Source organism: Rattus norvegicus, chromosome 18, assembly GCF_036323735.1.
Source record: "Rattus norvegicus strain BN/NHsdMcwi chromosome 18, GRCr8, whole genome shotgun sequence".
NCBI lineage: Eukaryota > Metazoa > Chordata > Mammalia > Rodentia > Muridae > Rattus > Rattus norvegicus.
The window spans coordinates 35,505,804-35,525,327 of NC_086036.1; the positions used below are offsets into that span (position 1 = coordinate 35,505,804).

General features: G+C 40.4%; 1 protein-coding gene across 3 annotated transcripts in view; it reads left to right on the forward strand.

Moving 5' to 3' along the window:
• The first annotated feature begins 3,987 nt into the window (after window positions 1-3,987).
• Window positions 3,988-19,524, forward strand: part of Stk32a (serine/threonine kinase 32A) — a 110,631-nt gene continuing 95,094 nt past the window's right edge. The window contains exons 1-2 of one of the 3 annotated variants that reach the window (NM_001191894.1): window positions 4,179-4,325; window positions 8,213-8,360. In NM_001191894.1, coding sequence (NP_001178823.1) covers window positions 8,309-8,360 — 52 coding nt within the window. In that variant the 5' untranslated portion in view covers window positions 4,179-4,325; window positions 8,213-8,308. Of the gene's footprint in view, window positions 4,326-8,212; window positions 8,361-16,963; window positions 17,014-19,524 lie in introns of those variants that run through there. The other 2 variants (XM_063277491.1, XM_039097002.2) reach the window with 2 other exon arrangements.

A 19,524-nucleotide genomic window follows, 5' to 3' on the forward strand; every position in this document is an offset into this window, starting at 1 on the left:
TATCGTCTGTAAAGAGCTATGCAAATGTTCTGTGGTAAAGGCAAATTCAGCACAGTCTGCAGAAAGTCAGTTTGGCTATAGAGAAACCCTGACTCAAGATAAATTAATTGAACACAGCTACTTCTGCAGTGCAATACCTTCCATGTGTGACACCATGCTCCCCACCATGATAATAATAGACTAACCTGAAACTGTAAGAAAATCTCCAATTAAATGCTTTCTTTTATAAGAGTTGCCTTGGTCATGGTGTCTCTTCAGAGCAGCAAAATAACTAAGACAGGCAAAGAAATCACTTTATTTTAACTGCAATGGCATAAGACCATTTTCAAGACAAGAGATACATAGTTGAAGTCCACAGTCTTAAAACTTATGGTGTATACCATGATTTACTTTTAACATCCCCGTTTCTCTGTTTTCCTGGTTACTTTGTGCTCCTCTCCACTGGAGGGCTCCAGAGATTGACAGATGCACATAGCCTAGTTAGCCAAGCACCTAGGCCATATCAGACTTTTCCCACAGAGATGTGTGTGTGCAGCAGGTACACAGGCAAGAATTAGAAACAATAGGGAATGTGAACAACTAAATAAAGAAGAGAGTATAATATAATTGTCCTGTTGCACAATTTCTTGTTGGAGCAACTCTGCTCTAGACAGACAGAATACCATCATAACCTCATTCTTTGTTATTTTAGAAACTATCATACACATATACACATTCTTCTTCCAACACACCTTTCCCAACTGACAGTCAACTAAATCCATTTAGTGCTGCTCATATGTGTGGGAGCATGGGGCCAGCTGGTGGAACATGAGAGCCCTACCATTTATATTTTCAGAAGCAATGATTTTGCTTTCTCTTGCAACTATCAGAATTCTCCGAGATCATTACCCCGCTAAGGCTGGTATTTTGGCTGTCTTGATGTTGTGTATGTCTTGTGAAGGTAAGCCCGGTTTCCTAGAGTCATCAGAGCAAAGTTAACATCACTCACAGAAGAAAGCATTTCACAACTCTCGTTTCAGCTCTTATGTACTTTGTACTTTTTCTTCCTTGATGGTCCCTGAGTCTTGGCAGTGTGTGTGTGGGTGGGTGGGTGGAGTGGGGGTGATAACAGGGTTCCCAATCTCCTGTTCTCAGAACCTGGATTCATTACACATTTCTACATTGACTGTTGTCCACTGCAGAAAAGAAACTTCTTTGACCAAGCCTACAAGTATACACATTAATATTTGGAACCAACTTGACAACGTGGCTATTGAACAAATAGCTATAGCGAGGTCTACCATGGAACCTCCCAAGCCATGGACTTTTGTTAAGGATTACAGTACCAGGCTTGGCATTTCCTCCTGTGGAGAAGACCTGGAATCCAAACAGAAAGTCATTACCCCCTAACACTTGTGCAACTGCTGTACTGGTGGTTCAGGTGGGTGATGTAGACTGCTGAGTCCTATGCTGGGTAAGACCATTGATGGTTTTTCTCCCCCCCGGCAACCTGAATAGCACTTGCTAGTACTATAGAAGCTAGCTAACATGGAGGAAGCATCCTCCTATCAGTTTGAGATTGATTTATTTCTCTATGTTTTTCGTGAAAGGCTCTTACCAAGTAGTTACAGTGAGTTATCTGGGACAATGGCAACAATCTGTGTTGTTTTTGTAGACCTGTGGTATCTCCTTGACCAATAAATCATATGAAGGTGTCCCATGCCTTGCATTAACATTTTCATTAACAACTCATGTGTAATGAGCAATATAACTGTTTTAAAATAACCATTATTGCATGCCAAGCTTATAACGCATGCACTTGGCTGAACTCGAGTTTTGTTTTAAACAAAGCAACTGAAGCTGCAGAAGAGTGACTTACAGACCAGGCCTGAAGGATGGGCTACGACCTTGTAGCCTGTTTACTGAATTGTCAGTCTTTTGAAGCTTTTTATTAGAGTTTTAATTTTTATCTTATGTGTGAGTGTTGTTCTTTTTTTTCCTGTGTATATTTATATGCACAGCATGTGCATGCTTAGTGTCCACAGGATTTGGAAGAGGGCATCAGATCCCCCTTAGACTGGAGTAACAGAGGGTGGTGAAGCACTATGTGGGTGCTGCGAATTGAATCTGGGTCCTCTGCAAAAGAAACAAGTGCTCTTAACCACAGAGCTGCCCCTAGCCCTGAACTGGTAGCTTTAACAGGTGCTAAATTGAGTGTGTACTCTGTGCCATTCATGTTAAGTTTGCTGTTACACATCTCATTTAACCGTCCCCTGGTTACAGATGTCTTTACTGAAACTGAAGCTTGGAGCCTTTAGGTAACTTAGCCAACACCTCAGAAATGGAAGTTTGCTGAAAGTCTATAGGATTCTATAGCTCTCCCTGTCAACCAATGAGGTTTCAAGGAACTTTGGTCTAGTCTCCATCCACTTTCTTGCTTAGTTCACTTGATGATAAAATAGAACCATTATACCCTAGGAGATTGGATGGGTATTAGTGATATTAATATGGATTACATCAATTTGTAGTGTATGTCAAATTTCTTGATAATCAAGGGTATTGTTAAATGATAGAAGCTATACAAAGTAATGTGCATTTTTCTTAAAAAGTAAAACTCTCTATTACAATAAATTTCTTAAAATCCCCCCTCCTGGTTATTTTTAGTCCCCATGTGCAACTATGCCAAACAACATTAACTGTTAATTTGTGGGTCCAATTCCTGTCCAAACAATTATTTCCTAAGAAGCTAGCAATGCAAAGATGCAAAAAACTAAAACATCAGAGAAGCAAGTGCCCTGCCCTGCCCCAATGAGCCCCAGCTTGACTACAAACTTCTGGGCTCTAAGCGCATCTGCCCCTTTAAATGCCCAAGGCAAGATGAACACGTGAATAAGAAAAAGGCAGTGTTTGAAAGTGTTTTAAAATACTTGAGAAGAACATAATTCGTGTTTAACTGAGTGTAAGAACAGGAAAGTGACTCTAGGGCTGCAGAGTTTTGTCCTGAAACATTCCGTTAAAGTGTGGGGGGAGCCTTCAACAATTTTGGTATATATTTCACACCAAGTGCCACCCTGAGAAGTTTAGTATAGTTCTGTGTTTCCACTCCTGTGGAACCATGGCTAGTCATATTCACTAGTAGCGTTCTGAAAACGACATTTTAGTTGCAGACACATTCTACATAACTGTTTATTTTTTATTGTTAAAGCTTGCAAATGTTTCGAAGTAATGGGAGTTTTAATCCGCACGTTCTCATTTACCGTTTCGCTCTATGGATGCGAGGCAGCGCTTAACCTGGAATTCCTATTTGGCAGAGAAATGTGAAGGTGGACAGAAGGGGTTGCCAGTTTCAAACTAGACCCCCCACCCCCCACTGTCCATTCATCCCTGTTTGGCAGCTGCCCTGCTGTCACACTAGTTATTTCTGAAGGAAGTGCTGTACTGCCACTCTCCCCTTGGCTGGCATGTGACCCTGGCCTGGGAGGGGAACAATAGGTTACCTGAACTGTGATGATGATTGCCAGAGGAAGCAGAGGTCAGCTGCCATGGAAGTCGACCTGACTGTTTTCTCCTGTTTGCCTTCCTCTGTACTTAAAGGGGTTCCACTCTAACTTGCACCAGCAGGTGTGTGTACAGAGATGGAGGAAAAGCTGGGGGCCAGGAGTCTCCTCACGAACGAACGCGTGGTTCTGCCATAGTAGGCAACCATTCCATGTCTTGTACCTCAATTCCATCAGCAGTAGAATGGGGCAATGCAATGACCATCCTTACTTCTACTAATCTTGTACCCTGCCACTTTCAAGTCCACCACCCCTTAGGGAACCCCATCACCAGGGATCAAGGTCGAAGGAGTCTCCTCAAAGGATTACTTTGGGAAAGATCTCCCCCACCTCACACCCCCGGGTCTGGGAAGTTGGGAAACGCTCAGCTTAAGACTGCTAGAGATGGAGCGGGTGCCGGGCTCCCAGCCACGCCCTCCTGTTTCCAGCTCGCCCTCCTGGGGCGCTCATCCAGTCCTCTGCCAGCGACGACGCACAATCGCACAGTCCCCTGGCGACTGGCGCTCATCCAGGCGACTGGCAGTTCGCTCCGGGGGAGGGCGCCGTCTGGGGACGCCCCTAGCGGACTTCTCGGCGCTCTCCTCCTATCCCGGGACCCGCCCCTCGCTGGGGAGCTGCGCGGCTGCGCTGGGTCCCCTTTGCAGCGGCAGGTGCCTGAGCCCAGCGAGCAGTCCTGCCAGGGCCATTCCCTCAACCGCGTCCTGATCCGCAGGTGTCTTCTGTATCTGTCTTTCCTGGCCTGCTGAGTTCTGTCAGCCTCTGCTCCTCGAATGGAAACATCATCCTGAGGTGAGTTGAAACATTGGGGAAAGGATGTAGGCTGGGTGAGTAGTGACTGTACTTAGGAAATCCCCTGGTGTGAAGAGGGGCACTGGTGAGTAGCTGAGAAGTTCAAGGGATGGGAATAAGTAAGCATACAGAGGCTAACCGTTTGGGGCGACTCACACAACTAGATGAAGGAAAGGACCCACCCTAGCCATTACCCCTATCTGCTCCTCCACTTTCGCACCACCTTGACCCCAAAGACTTCAAGAAATATTCTCTGGACTGAATTGAATGAGGGGAAGTTTTCCCACTAACGCCTTTCACCCAGCTTCAAAGTAAGCTAGCATTGCTTTCCTTGTTTGCCTTAGTCTCCACAAGGTTCCCTGCCCCAATCTTGAGAAGTTTGAACGTTTTTCTCACAGAAAAGTAAACGTGCTGTGTTTACTCTGTGGATTGCTAAGCGGCACTTATAAACCATTGATTGGAGCTGTGAAAGGTGTGCACGCTCATTCTTAGACCTCAGATATAGGATCGCTAAGCAGCAAGACAATACCTCAGTCAGGTTTGGATGGCTTATTTTAAAACACTTCTCAAGTTTGAAAAGTGTGGAGGTGTGTACAGTTCCATGAGCTGTCTTTGGGAGGTGGGAAAAAGCATCTAATTGGCTTGAGGGCTAATCTGGAAATGTTTACTTACCAGGAATGTTTAATACCCGAAACTGCCAAAAACAGTTGAAAAAGTCAAACAATTGTTATCAGAGAATGTTGCTAAGGTGAATGCTTTCTGGCTTTGTTCTTTCTTGTGTTTCTAAATATTTTCAATTTAGTTGTTTTTCAAATGCAAAGAAAAATAATTATGACTGCACACATTGTAATAAGGAAATCTATATGGTGCTGTCAGATGTTGCAACATCTTTGCATCAGACCGGTGTGCTCCAACTCTAGGAGTCTCGAGGGAGGCAGTTGCTCAGAGCCTCCTGACTAGTTCAAGGCTCCAAGCCACACTTGAGATGCTCATATTAGAAAATTAGGTCACATTTAACAATCTGGTAATTACAGGGTCAAAGTAGATTGTGAACTCTTGTCCATTCCTGCCAGACAAATTATCTTCTTTTGGGCTTAGGGATTCCCTCTCTGTGCATGGCTGATGCACTTGGTGCTTAGCTAATGCTGAGGACTCAGGAACACGAGGTCAGGAAGGGGAGAAGTTTTATGGAAATGGTCTTAGATTTCTCCCGTTCTCTATTCAACAGAGTGGAAAGAATGAGTCACCATTTTCCTGCCTGAGAAAGGCCTATTTCTTTCTAGTCATGAAAGAAACACATCTAATTTGGTTAGGCACATGGGGGGCAAGGGGAGTGAAAGAAAATTCTAAACTAGATGAAGTACAGTGCCTATCATGGGTGAAGAGGATGTTAAGCAACATGTCTCCTTCACGTCGACTTTTCTCCCAGTTAAGTTGCTGGTCATGCAGGCGATAAAATCGCACAGGGTCTGAAATGTGGAAAACCTTGATCCTATTCCCATCTTTTATTCCATCTGATTTGACAGTGTGCAAGGTCAATGCTTGAAATATCTTGTGTAGCCAGAAAATGGGCTACTTGAGAAAAACTTAAGGTGTGAAGAAAAATACAAGAGTGGCAGAGTTGCTATGTGGTGTGAAAGCATGCGCTCAGACTGCTACTGGACATAAGGGACTATATCCCAACTTAAAGCCATTGTTCCTTATGTATCGGACCGATTTTCCTTTTCTAATGTTGTTGGTAGTAGAGACATTGCTATTTTTTTCTAGACTATAGGCAATAATAAAGCACAGAGGATACTCCATGCTGTTTCTTAACCCTCTGTCAAATGCAATGAGCATCCTACTTTTTTCTTAATTCTCTTGTTTAAAAGCCTTTTGCTTTGTTTATAACTTACATAGACACCAGTTCTCAATATTTTGCTGGACATCAGTGATCCCACTGAGCTTGCCTCAGCCACCGGTTACCACCACCCGACCCTCTTCCCAACCCTAGTCCATTTAATTGGTCACTTCCTAATTGCTGACTCTTTCTTTGCTCTCCATTTAATGATTCTTTTTAAAGACTATACAGCATTTTGCCAGCAGTTGGCATTTAGTTGGAAAAGTAGCAATTCCTTAATGGATCTTCCTTCCAACAGAAGGCTTGACTTACCTTTTCCTAATGAGAAAGTGAGTTTTTCTTCTATACCTAGGGCCTCTTTTAAAAAAATAACTTATTCATAAACCAGGCTCTCTTGGATACTTTCTCTAATTCTGCATCTAAATAAGTATTTTTTTTGTGTTTACAAAGTCCAAGGGGAAAATGTAACAAAACAAAACAAAAGGTCAACAAGTGCCAACAGCTAAAAATAATAAATTTTAAGGAAAAATTACACCTATCAAAATTGTGGAAATAAATGCTCTTTCTATACTGTGTATGCCAGGTACTTTGCTAGTTACTTTATTCTATTGCTTTACTACATACACAAGTCATGTTTTTTCCCAAGTGTAATATTTTTTGAGCTGTATAGCTGAGCTGAATTTTAAAATGTTCTTTTATAAAATCTGGCTCATCCCCTCTTTCTGTAGCTCTAAAAATCCCTGGCCAGTGTTTCCACACAGCCACAGTTTCTTCATCTGATCACAAATGCTATTTTAGATTAAGCCAGCACCACCACCATTGCCCTTATAATGCCCGAATGTCCTGTACCTGGTCTGGTTTGGCTTTTGTGCAAGCTTCCTGGCATTTAAAGGCATTCAAGCTTGTGACTCCTGAAGGAGGCACTGTTCTGTCTCCATTTTAGTGGCTAGAGGTTAAGTAACTCTTTCAAGGCCATGACCATGCAATTTTTAGGACTGGAACCCAGATATTGCCAGGATGGCAAGTCTTTACATTCATGTTTTTAAAGAAATCAATGAATAGATGTACACTATAAAGGAGATTTTATCTCTAAGATATGTTGTATAATTTGAGCTTCAGTGTGATCAGCAGTTGCCGGTCATGTATACTATAAAAGTACCTTATGTAGTATGTTAAGTATGTATCTATGTTTGCATACTCAGTACACAGACTGTTTTCATAGTTCTAAAAAATCCCATGCCCCTGTTTCTATACATTGGCCTTCTGTAACAGATGTACGAAAGCCAGGGACAATGGGAAGCATCTGTACTCTCTAAACGATTGAGGCTGACATAGTTAAACAGGAGTTGAAAGCCAGCCTCAGCTACATAAGAGAACATGCCCCCAAACAAAATTTATAAATGTCACATAATGTACATATTCATGTGCCACAACATAGGGGTCACATATCAGCATACGAATATATATGCCATATATTTACACAGAATTATTTACACAGAGCTCTTTGTGGGTAAAGACCATTGTCAACTCCAAATTCTGGAGAAGAAAAAGTGTTTGTAGGAAGCCAACTACTTGCTAGTGAAGTCTAACCCAGTATGGTGCTTCTCAGGGTGAGGTGAAAGGTAAGGCAACTTCAGATTGTTCTTGGTCACACAGCAAAGAAATGGAAATACAAAGTTAGCCTATTTTTTTTAAAATATAGAGGTTTGCAAAAATTATTTTTATTTTTATTTTTATAATCACTTAACTGACCCACCTTTAAAGTTTTCTTAATACCTGGGAATGTATTTTGCTTTCCTCCTACTTTGTTGGTAAAGGTTGACTTTTGATGACACTGTGCAGTGTGGCTTCTCCTGTTGCCCTATGTACCACTGTCATTTCTATTATAATTCTTAAGGACAAACAATTCTTCTACAGCAATACAAATAAATGTTTTTGTTACAATCTCCACTCAGGTCATCTATCACATACTGTATTACAAGGATTCTTCTTCTTCTTCTTCTTCTTCTTCTCTCTCTCTCTCTCTCTCTCTCTCTCTCTCTCATAGGTATCCAGCCAATTTTTTGGGGCCTACATTAAACAAAGATGAGTGCTTCTTCCAGGATACTTTAACTAGAGTGTCCAGGTCAGTTCAAACTTGACCATGGGAGCCAACACTTCAAGCAAAGCACCAGTGCTTGATGAAAATGAAGACGGTAAGAAATGTGTCATACCGGCATGTAAAAATGGAATTTTGTGAAGTTGAAATGTAAATGCATGGCTTCACAGTAAGTATAAAGAGGGTCAACAGTGTATGTAAGGCTAGGGAGAGTGAAGAGCAGGATGAAGTTCAAGGACCTTGTGTGTCGGTATCTAGAATGTATTGTTTACTTTTTATGATGCCTTTGACAACCTTCATAATCATACCATACTACTAGTGGCTTCCCTGCTCCAAAGAGTGCTGTAGTCCATAGTGTTGTGTTTATAAAAAGATAAGGAGAAAAGGAATATGTTTGGTGGATGTGTAGTCAGGTATGGGGTAAAGGGTTGCCTCGGTGGGCCCATGCCAAGGCATTCCTTCCCCCTGAGGGACCAACTACATGACAGTATAATATAGAATAGAGTTTATTTAGAACATGGGGAGGGAAGTTGAAAGGGTAGTAGAGACAGAGAGAGAGAGAGGGAGGGGGAGCTGAGGAATAGAGAGGCTAGTCATGGGCCTGAGGAGAGAGTGGGGAGGGGAATGAGTGAGATGGGGGAAGGGACAAGAGGACAGAGCAGGAGGAGTAAGAAGGTTAGAGCAAGAGAGAGAGGAGGGGACAAGCAGCCCCTTATATAGTGAGTCAGGCACACCTGTCTGTTACCAGGTAACTGTAGGGTGGAGTTTAGACAAAATGCTAAAATATGGTACATATTTAAATTTGAGTTTCCTTTGCTGTTCCTTTGGCAGTTGAAGTTACTCCCACTCCAAGTCTTTCTCTTTTTCTTGCTCCTCATACTATAGAATTGAATTTTAAAAAGTAGATGCCTTCTAAATTTCCAACTGTCGTGTTTCTGTATCCCACACATTTCACAGTTGGGGGTCATTGTGAGAATAATCAGTTTCATTGAGGAAAAGGGGAACATTAACGGCTACTTAGGCAAGGAATACAGGCATGAGTCCTCCTTCCTCCCTATCAGTTGCCAGCAGTGGCACATTTGGGATTGGTCTTGGTGCTTGCTGTGTCTTGTTTCCCTCGCATGGTAGTAAGTTAGGCAATCTTACTGAAGTGGATTGAGTGGTAGCTGTTTGCTGCAGTCTTAGACAAAGGAACACTGGACCCTAAGTAGTAAGTTCTTCAGGCATCCAAGAAGGGAGTCCAGAATAACTTCTAAGGAGTTCTAATTGCCCCAGAAGGGAGAAGGGTGGAGCTTCAGGATTCTATTGAACCTTCAACAGACTCTACTGTCAGCTAGCTGTTCAGTTCAAGAAATGTGTCTAGTCTTCAAGTTTCAATCTTCACTTCAGAAAAGAGGTGTAAGAGAACCACGAAGATCCTTTCCAGCTGAAAACACATTCTTTGGCTGAATAACACAGTTACCTCTGGATCAAGTTCATTGTGTTAGAATGTGAGTTTGATCTTTAAAACAGAAACAGATCATGAAAAAAATGGGTGTATGCTTCCTTTTCTAGCTGTCTTGGAAGCACAGGCTAGGGCTCCAACTGCCTTGCTTTCCCTGTCTCCTCCCATCTCTAGAGGAATGCCTATGACTTCACACTTACACAGATGGCCCAATTATATCTAACCTCCCCCTGTTAAGAAAGAAAAGTTAGAAAGATGTACTCATTCCTTTAAGGATCTGATCTGGTCTGGCACTTTGATTCACATGCACATACTCAACTTCCAAGTCAGCCTACAAAATGCATTTTATTGTTTTGGGTAGCCATGAACCTTCTAAAAACAAGTTCTTATTACAAAAGGGGGTGGTAATTTTAAGTTTGTCACAGATAGGAAACTGTCGTTTGCTATGGCTGATGGACACATTCTGGTATCGAATGTTTGGATGCACTAACACGCAGAGTATTTGATTGGTCCACACGCCTTGTTTCAAATATCAAGCTTTTTACCATCAACATAGGAACAGCATCACTCTCTTCTCTAGAAAATATTCCACAGGGACAGAAAGAATTACATAACTGGGAAGCTCTTAAACTTTTCATTGCTATTTTCGGTGTCTTCCTTTGTTTTATCAAAAAGTTCAAGAAAGGCTCTAGAGACTAGCAATGTTATGGGACTCTCCCATCCTTAGAGCAGGAAGACGGGCAGGCTTGCTTTTCCTGAATCCACTGGAAGTACATACAGCAGCCTCCAGAAAGGGAAGATCTGAAATAAACAGAACATTCCTCCATGTTACCCAGAGGGGTTAGGCTCCCAGTTCATTTGCATAGGCTGTTACCAGTTCATTTGCTCCCAGTTCATTTGCATAGGCTGTTACCAGTCTACTGCAGAGGTTTTCATTTGTGAGTCAAACAACTCTTTAACAGGGGTCGCCATCTTGCAAGTCCGATATATGCATTATTTGCATTATGATTCACAAAAGTAGCAAAATTACAGTTATGAAGTAGCAATGAAAATAATTTTTATGGTTGGGAGTCACCACAACACGAGGAAATGTATTCAAGGGTCACAACAATAAGAAGATGGAGAAGCACTGGTCGACTGTGAGCCTGTCACTGCTAGGCTCAGAGAACAGAGGAAGAAGGAAGCCAGGCCTTTGTTCTTTCTCTTGGAGGCTGGAACCTAAAAATTGAAGGCAATCTTCTGTCAAGAACACAAACCTGGGAAGCTCATCAAGAAAAAGACTTTGAGTGAGCTTGGGAACAAAATGACAGTGATAGCTGGGGCTAGAAGGAGCCATTTATATAAAGGCCTCAGAAGAATAGATCAAACACAAGGAAAAGCTACTCTAGAGCATATAGAATAACAATTTAGGGAGTGTGCACTTACCTGCATCATGACAGTCATTGGTGCATGTGAGTTTATCCAAGATGACTTTCCATATGAGTTTATCCCTTTATAAGATCATTATATTTTGAGAAGGAAAAGCATAGCACTCTGATAAAGTCACTCTCTCTCTCTCTCTCTCTGTGTGTGTGTGTGTGTGTGTGTGTGTGTGTGTGTGTGTGTGTGTGTGTATGCGTGCATGCCTGCAGATACTCCTGTATGGAGGTCAGCAGTTCACATTGTGATGCTTCTGCTAGACTTACAGGGCTGAAATCCCCCCACCGGAATTTCCCCCACCCCAGTTCTGGGATGTAAACACAGTTAGCTTTTACTTGGGTTCTGGGGCTCTGAACTTTGATGTTCATGCTAGTGTAGTAAGCATTTTCCTCACTGAGCCATCTCACTGTTTTTCAATTCAGTAATTCCTATGAGCTTCATTTGGCTGTTTGTGCAGCTGTGGACTGAGCACAAGCTAAGGCTGTATATGACCACTTTCAAGCTTCTGTTCAAATAGGTATCAGCAACAACAAAATTCCTGGCCACTCAGAGAACGTTAATATCTATTCCAATTTATATCTATATTTCTGTATAAATAATCAAACTGAGCCAGAATCTAGAGCACTAAATGAGCCAATTTAATTACTTAAAAATGCTGCAGAGAAGAACCCTTTAATGTGATGAAAAAAGTATTAACATTTCCTTTAAGTGGTTTAATATTCCCAGTATATATTTGAGAAGAATATTGAATAGTTTTCTCAGACTATGTTTTATAAGTTATTTCTCATGGCTTTGTTCATTAGGAAGATAATTAAGAAATAAGATGAACTGTTGCTAGAGGTCTCTTGAGGTGAACTCTCCTTGTTAGAGTTCATCCTGATACCAGCATGTTGCAGTGGCTCATCTGACCTCTGACCTTGAAAGATCATCTGTTTGTTACTTTGATTGATCTTTGATGATGTAAACTGGAAGATTTATTTGCTAGTTAAGTGCATAGTTTTGCTTATTTAGTCCTTTTTTCTTAAAAATAGATTTATTTAATTTTACTTTATGTACATTGGTGATTTGACTGCATATATATATATATATATATATATATATATATATATATATATATATATATATACCTGTGTGATGGCGGTGTCAGATCCCCTGGAATTGGAGTTAGAAACAGTTGTGAGCTGCCATGTGCTGGGAATTGAATCTGCGTCTTCTTGGAGAGCAGCCAGTGCTCTTAACCACTGAGCCATGTCCCCGGCCCCAGTTCTTTTTTTCTTATAAAGCAAATCTTATGTGCTTAGTTTACGCTCTTGGGTAACTGTGAGACTTAGGTAAAAGAATGCAAGTAAAAGAGTCAGAGGTTCCATGTAAAGCAACCACCCGATGGATAATAATTAATAGTAGGATTTACGTTAGTGCCAGAGTTCCTCAGCATGGGCGCTTTCAAGTACCTCAGCTTCTCAAAACACATAGACTGTGAGGGCAGATGCCAGTCAATGTGGCTGACTCATGACACTATTAATTGAATTGAATTAACAGAATATAGGACTTTATAGGTTCTGTAGAGATCTATATAAGCCAATCATGGTCTCTCAGTTGTCTTGTCTTTTATCTTTTTGAGATGATATTTTTTCTTTCTTCTTTCCTTTTCTCCTTCAATCCCTATGTGTCTATTAAAGTCACTTGACTTGATGAGCAGACATGTTTTCCCCACACCAAATGACTATACACATATGCTGAGAAAAAGTTAATTAATGTAAATGAATATGTCATTCACACACACAGATAAATTCGAGTCACCTTTATTTTTAAAGTTAATATTGTTAAATCTACTTTAGTTCATCTGACTGAATGCAGTGGTTTTTGGTTTTCTTGGTTATGATAGAATTGCTAATTGGTTCTGCTTGTTTTCTTAAATCATTATTTTAAAAGTTGAAAGGTTGCATAAATTCAACAAAAAGAGGGTGTCTTGCAGTGGTTATGGGTAGTAATGTGTCTCCAGGCATACGCAGAGAGCAAAGAGGTGAAAAGCTGGCTTAGTTAGGCCAAGAGACAGCAGTCTTTTGTACCTAAGCTAAGGAAAATTGGCCTTAGGTTAAAAGTTTCTCTAAAGAGTTCATCAATGCCCTGAGTTTGCAGAGAGGGAAGCCTCAGTCACTGCATTCTTCTTTGGATTTGGTGGAAACTCAATGTTCTTTCATTTGGCAACACTTGTCTCCCAGGCTATGTGGCTGTTTCCAGTTTCCAACATCTTCTTCAGTGACAGAGGCAATGGGGGTTCTTTAAAATGTTGAGCCAAGAAAACTGGCCAGAGATTTCAATCCAAAAAAAGAAAAAGAAAAAGAAGAAGACAGACAAAAGAGGAGGTTTACTGAACTGTTTCCAGCTTGAAAGGACTTTAGTATTTAAACACCCATGTAGTACATATTTCTACCCAAGAGGGTAGATCAGATCAGAGTAGAGCAATATTACTTTGTTATATTTATTATGTTAGATTGGAGTGATCAGAACAGTTAAATGACGTTTACCTGATGAGAATTGTCTTATTTAAATATTTATGCCATCTTGGGTACCTAGCATTCAGTCAATTCCTTTGTCATAAATAACCTTAAGCCCAACTGCTTTTGGAAACATTTTTAGTTTGAAAGTACATTACTCCTCCATGAGAAGGGGCTGGAAAAGTAAAAGGGAGAACACCAAGGAAACAGACCTCAAAGTTGGAGCTAGCACTTTGGCTTTGCACCTGAGTGTGGCAGGCAATCAGAAACACATTCAATAGAATTTATTCAGATATGGGAAGTTCGCACCTCTTTAGTAATCCACACTCTTATTATTATATCAAAGGTTCAGAAATGACCTAGAATATTAAAATCTCAGTCTTCTTTTTTTTTTTTTTTTTTTTTGGTTCTTTTTTTTTCGGAGCTGGGGACCGAACCCAGGGCCTTGCGCTTCCTAGGTAAGCGCTCTACCACTGAGCTAAATCCCCAGCCCCCTAAAATCTCAGTCTTCTTGAGATGTTAGGATATATTTCAAAATTAAACCATTATTTCTTTGGAAACCTTTAAATAATTTGTTGTACAAAATAGTCTGTGGGTTTCCGTTTAGGAAATGAGAGGCTGTCTTGAAAGCATCCTTTCATGCCATTTCCCCCCTTTTGGTTAAATAGGAACAGATTTGGTGTGAAATATTTTTAATACAATTTGTACATGCATAACAGGATTTTCATATTGCATATGAAGTGATTATTATTCCCTAAGTACTGTTCATACATTCTCTACTGAAGCATGTTTCATGTCTATTGAGGTTAATGAGGAAAACACAGGAGAGCTCGGTTTAATTCTGGGATGTTGGATGTATTTGTTTGAAGTAACAGCTGGGTTTTTAAAATCATTTTTGTGATTATTTTATTATCAACAATACTTTTAGGAATAAATGAAGTAGTTGCTGATAACCCTTTTCATCCAATCATCTTGAAACTTTAACTAAAGACTGAGGAGAAAGCCTCAGCTCTAGGAATTCCAGAAAACTGCCCAGTCTTAAGATATCGACCAAAGAGACGACTAGCTGTGCAAACTAGAAAGAGATTTAACCAAGATGTGTTCGGGGCCCACTGATGCCAAGTTGGTTTTTAGGGAACTAAAGTGAGCTCTGGGCATAAGAAGAGAGAAGGTGGGGTTGGGGGTGCTGGAGGAGTTATGCATAATTAAGTAGTGTTGGTTAACATGCCTGGTTGATCATGAGGAAGGTGAGCAGAGGAAGTTGCCTATTGTGTTACACTTTGAGAGGAATAGATTGGTGCCCCAGGTTACCACTTCTTCATCATAGATACAACCCCTCATTAGGTAGCTAGACTATCTTTTAATACATATCATTGCTTAAGTATTTTCAGTCTCTAGTCACATATTTATTGATCTCTGTGATTTTTTTTTCTTTTCCCACAAAGCTAGAAGGGCAGTGGGAGCTGGTTAGGCTCAGTTACCAGTCCTCTCCTCAGAACTCAGTCAGTGGAAAAACTGAATTTGTAAGCCTGTGCCTGTATGTAGATGGTCTTCAATAACTGTGTTAAGAAGACCATCCTGAAAAGCCACACCTTGCTGTTTCGCTTGCCTTTACTTATTATTAGCCTTTAATTTATGGATATCTTTAATTTAGTGATATCAACTGTGCATAGCCATGTAACTATTTGAGGCTACCATTGAGCCATGTAGAAAAATAAGCAGTAAGAAGCCAGGGATGGAATACTATTCTTTTTTTTTCAGAGCTGGGAACCGACCCCACTGCCTTGCGCTTGCTAGGCAAGCGCTCTACCACTGAACTAAATCCCCAACCCTTTGGAATACTATTCTATGAGACATGACAGTGAACACAATATAGATAGCACATGAGGACTGGGAAACTCAGGGTTATGTATTTGGAATGTAACTACCCAGCACAGACTTTAGTTTTCCTTTTAAAACTATTATTGACTCCTCCCTGGAGGCATGTTCACAGTAAAATAAATACAATTAAGCTTGTTTCCTATTTGAGGAGTCCATATTTTTATGTTCTTAAATTTGTTTGTGAGACTAATTTAGCACAAGGGTTGGAAGGTTCTATGTAATGACCAGATAGTAAATATTTTATGATCCGTAGGCAATATGGACAGCCTCCATAACTGCCTGTCAATTCTTTCCTTAATCCATTGTGTGACAAACAGAGCTCCCGATCAATAAAACTTTTTAAACAGTGATATTTGAGTTCCCAGATATTCTCAGTTCTCATCAGATGTTGTTCTTTGATTTTTTTCTAGTCAATTAAATGCGAAAGTGATTATTATTAGTTCATGAAATGTATGAAAATTGATGATGGGCTAAGTTTGGTCCGTTACATTTAGTAGGCACCCTGGGAACCTTTCTGGATTCACAAGCAAATCCCCTGGATTTAAGTGATGCAGCAAAAAAAGCCTTATCTGTTCTTTGCTAGTCCAATCTTTACTAGCTCTCACTTACGTCAACCCCTGAGATCCAGTGGGATTACTTTGAACCATAAAATAATGTACTAGTTGGGAAGAATAGAAAGATAGATAGGCAGACAGACATAGACATATTGTATACATACATGCAAACATACATAGAGTATGTAATTCCAATAAATAATTTAAGTTAAATATTATAACCTGTATTGCACTTGAAATATGACTAAAGGAAGATTTGATTCCTACTAAGAATGTGGATTCAGTTGAACAGCAACCAAAAGTTGAAAACATTAATTCTTCATTTTGCCTCACTGTCCTATTTTGTGGTTTCTTCTATAATGTCAGTGTATTTCTGATGTCCAAATAAATTTATGAATTGGGGCCCAGGCAGCAGGACATGAAACACTTAGTGTCCTTTGCTTCGTCTTGGCAGCAGTGATGGGTCACAGCAAATCTTAGACTTCCTGGGGCACCATGTTTCATAAAAGAAAGGGCTGACATTGTGCGCAGCAGCTGTCATTTACTCTGGAGGCGACTTCTCTGGAGAAATTCCACCATGGTTTTAAAGGTCTTGCCAGACTCCCAATGCCTTAACTATTTGCTGCCACTTTTGTTTGGGATGGTGGTGGACCAGTGATGTGCTGGAGTCATTTTTCACTCGTGGGTCGTATGCAGTTGAGAGTCTGCCTTTGCCCATAACTAGTACCAAGCCATGTCTGGGAACCATGGCTCCCAGATGCTTCCTGTGGATCAGTGCCAAAATGACCAAATTTCATTTGTCTGTGGGAAAACGAGGAAATTAGGATAAGGTAGTAAATTTCTCACCAAGCTAACCCTATTAAAATATTAATTCTCTTTTTGGTCCATGTTTCTGTGTTTGTAGCATTTGAAGGTTGTGAAAATAGAAATTATATTTTTGCAGTGAAAACTTAGGTAAGTGATTTGCCTCTAACCGGTTTTGTCTCATATGTAAAAGGAAGCAGTGTTTGTTTTGTGTAGTTTTTGTGGAGTGTGAAGCATTTGACTGGTGTCAGGTACATAATAATTATTCATTTTCATCATTATTATCAGAATTATAGTTTTCAGTGATTTTTCTTGGTAAATAAAGAAAAGCCACTCAATGCTGTTTTCTTTTATTGTCATATATATGGCATATATATGTATATAGAATATAGAGAAGGGGAAAGGAAGAAAAATAGGAGGTTTTCTAATGTATAAAATTCAAAGTCATATCAGAAGTCTATGTATAACTGTTATGTAGTCATTAGGAACTGACTTGGAGATAATATAAAATGATTTGTTTTATGAGGACCACTGTCATTATATAAGTGCCCGAACCACCATGGTGACTGGAGATGGAATTTAGGGAAACTTTTGAAAGCTTAAAGAACACCCATTTCTACACAAAACAATAAGAAACCAGTGGTGTTTTGAATGTGGAATAAAATGGACAGGACAAAAGAGACTCAGTATCCCTGGTCTTTGCTTGAGAAGAGTGGCTTATAGGAGCTCAGCACGTACAGAGGCTGGGTCATGAGCTCTCTTAGAATCTGGTGTTGTCAAGTGATATGGGTTAGTGTTTATTCAACCTGACACAAACTAGAGTCACTTATGAAGAGAGAACCTCATCAGCTTGGCTTCATAAGCAAGTCTGTGAAGGACATTTTCCTGGTCAGTGGTTAGTGTGGAAGGGTCCAATATACTGTAGGTGATGCCACCCTTGGGCAGATGTTGTACATGCAGATAGAGCACTCATATACATATGTAAATATATTTAAAACAAAAAGAAGGCTAAGTAAGCACACTGTGAAGAGTAAACCAGTAAACAGCTATGTTTCTGTTCCTGCCTTAAGCTCCTGTTCTGACTTCTCTCTATTACTGTCAGTTGACTGTAAATAGAAGATGAAATAAAAACCTTCCCGTGCAAGCTGATTTTAATCATTGTTTTATCAGCAACCAGAGGCAAAGTGGACCCAAGTAGAAGACTAGAACTGTGTCCAGTGATGAGTGCAAAATCTGGGTCAGAAACAGAGGCACAGAGACTTATTCTTCACACACAGATGAGTCTTAAGGTAGGGCAGGGATGGAAAGGAGGAAGTCCTAAGCTGAGAAGTCAGGCAGAGAAGAGTGATCCCACTAAGGAAAGAGATGAAACATGCAGATCAGAATGAACAAGGTTCGTCTCAAAATGTAAGAAATGAAAATGTTCAGAGAAAGAGGGAGATGCCCCTGTATGGATGAACAGGCGGGCATATCTGTAGGCAAGGAAACAAAGAGGTACCTGGTGTTCTTGATAAGAACATGGCAATAGGATTGTGCAAGCATGAGCTGACAAATGGTTAGGGGTGAATGGGAAGTAAGGAAGTAGATATGGCAAATATACATGACTTCTTGAAGGCATTTGATTTACAAATAAGCAGAGGATGAACCAAAAGCCAAAGCTGGGTATAGTGATAGATTAGAGAAACCTTTTCAGAGGAAATATAAGGGAAGGATGAGTTAAATCAAAAGACTAGGGACCAGGGCTGGCTTCAACAATGTAGCATCTTGGTAGTCACACGTGGTCTGCCACTCAAAATATTATAATTATTTTTGAGTATGACCCTTGGGTTTTGATTTTCTGTAAGGTCTTCCAAGTTCATTCTTGAACTGTGTGTATAAGAGAAGGAAAGAAAAAGAGAGAATGGGATAACAATTTTTTTCCTGGGAATGGACACCTTGGCTCATGCCATTCTACTTTCCTTGTTAGGGATAGGGTTTGGCTGTTTATTGGGAACCAAAACTTCTGCCAGATTCTACAATACTAAGAGTCTTTGTATTGATTTAAAGGTGATAGGTGTGTGAGAGACAGCAACCCATCCCTAGAAAGGGCACAGTAATGGCTCATCACTCCAAGATGGCAGCTTTTCTGGTGGGTTCCTTTACCTTACGTCCTCAGCCAGCAAGCACTGTTTCTACATCCAGATAAAAGAAAAGTTCATAGACAAAACATAAAAATCTATTAGAAATAAATTCATAGAGGCAGTAAATAATTGTAATGTATATTATCATCAGAAAGGCAATATAAACACGCATGGTCTGGATTGATCCTGGCCCAGGAAGGTTCAACTACTGGCCTGACAAAGGGAAATGAACTGACTTGGGGCAATCACTCTTCGCCTTGCTCTGATTCCCGATCACACATTGCTGTGAGTAATTTCATTTCCGATTGGTATTCATTTTCAGTTCTGCAGTAAGTCACAGCTGGACCTCATGAACTAGATTACTGCAGATTGGAGGTTCTTCCCTCAAATCAATCATTCAGTGACTCTTGGAGTTTACTTACCTTTCTTTACTCACATTGAGTCTAAGCACTGCTTCAGTGGCTATTGTCATGTATTCTCATTCACCATCATTTTCTTTAGACTGCTTTAGACCAATGAAACGCTTATGGTGCCTGTGATA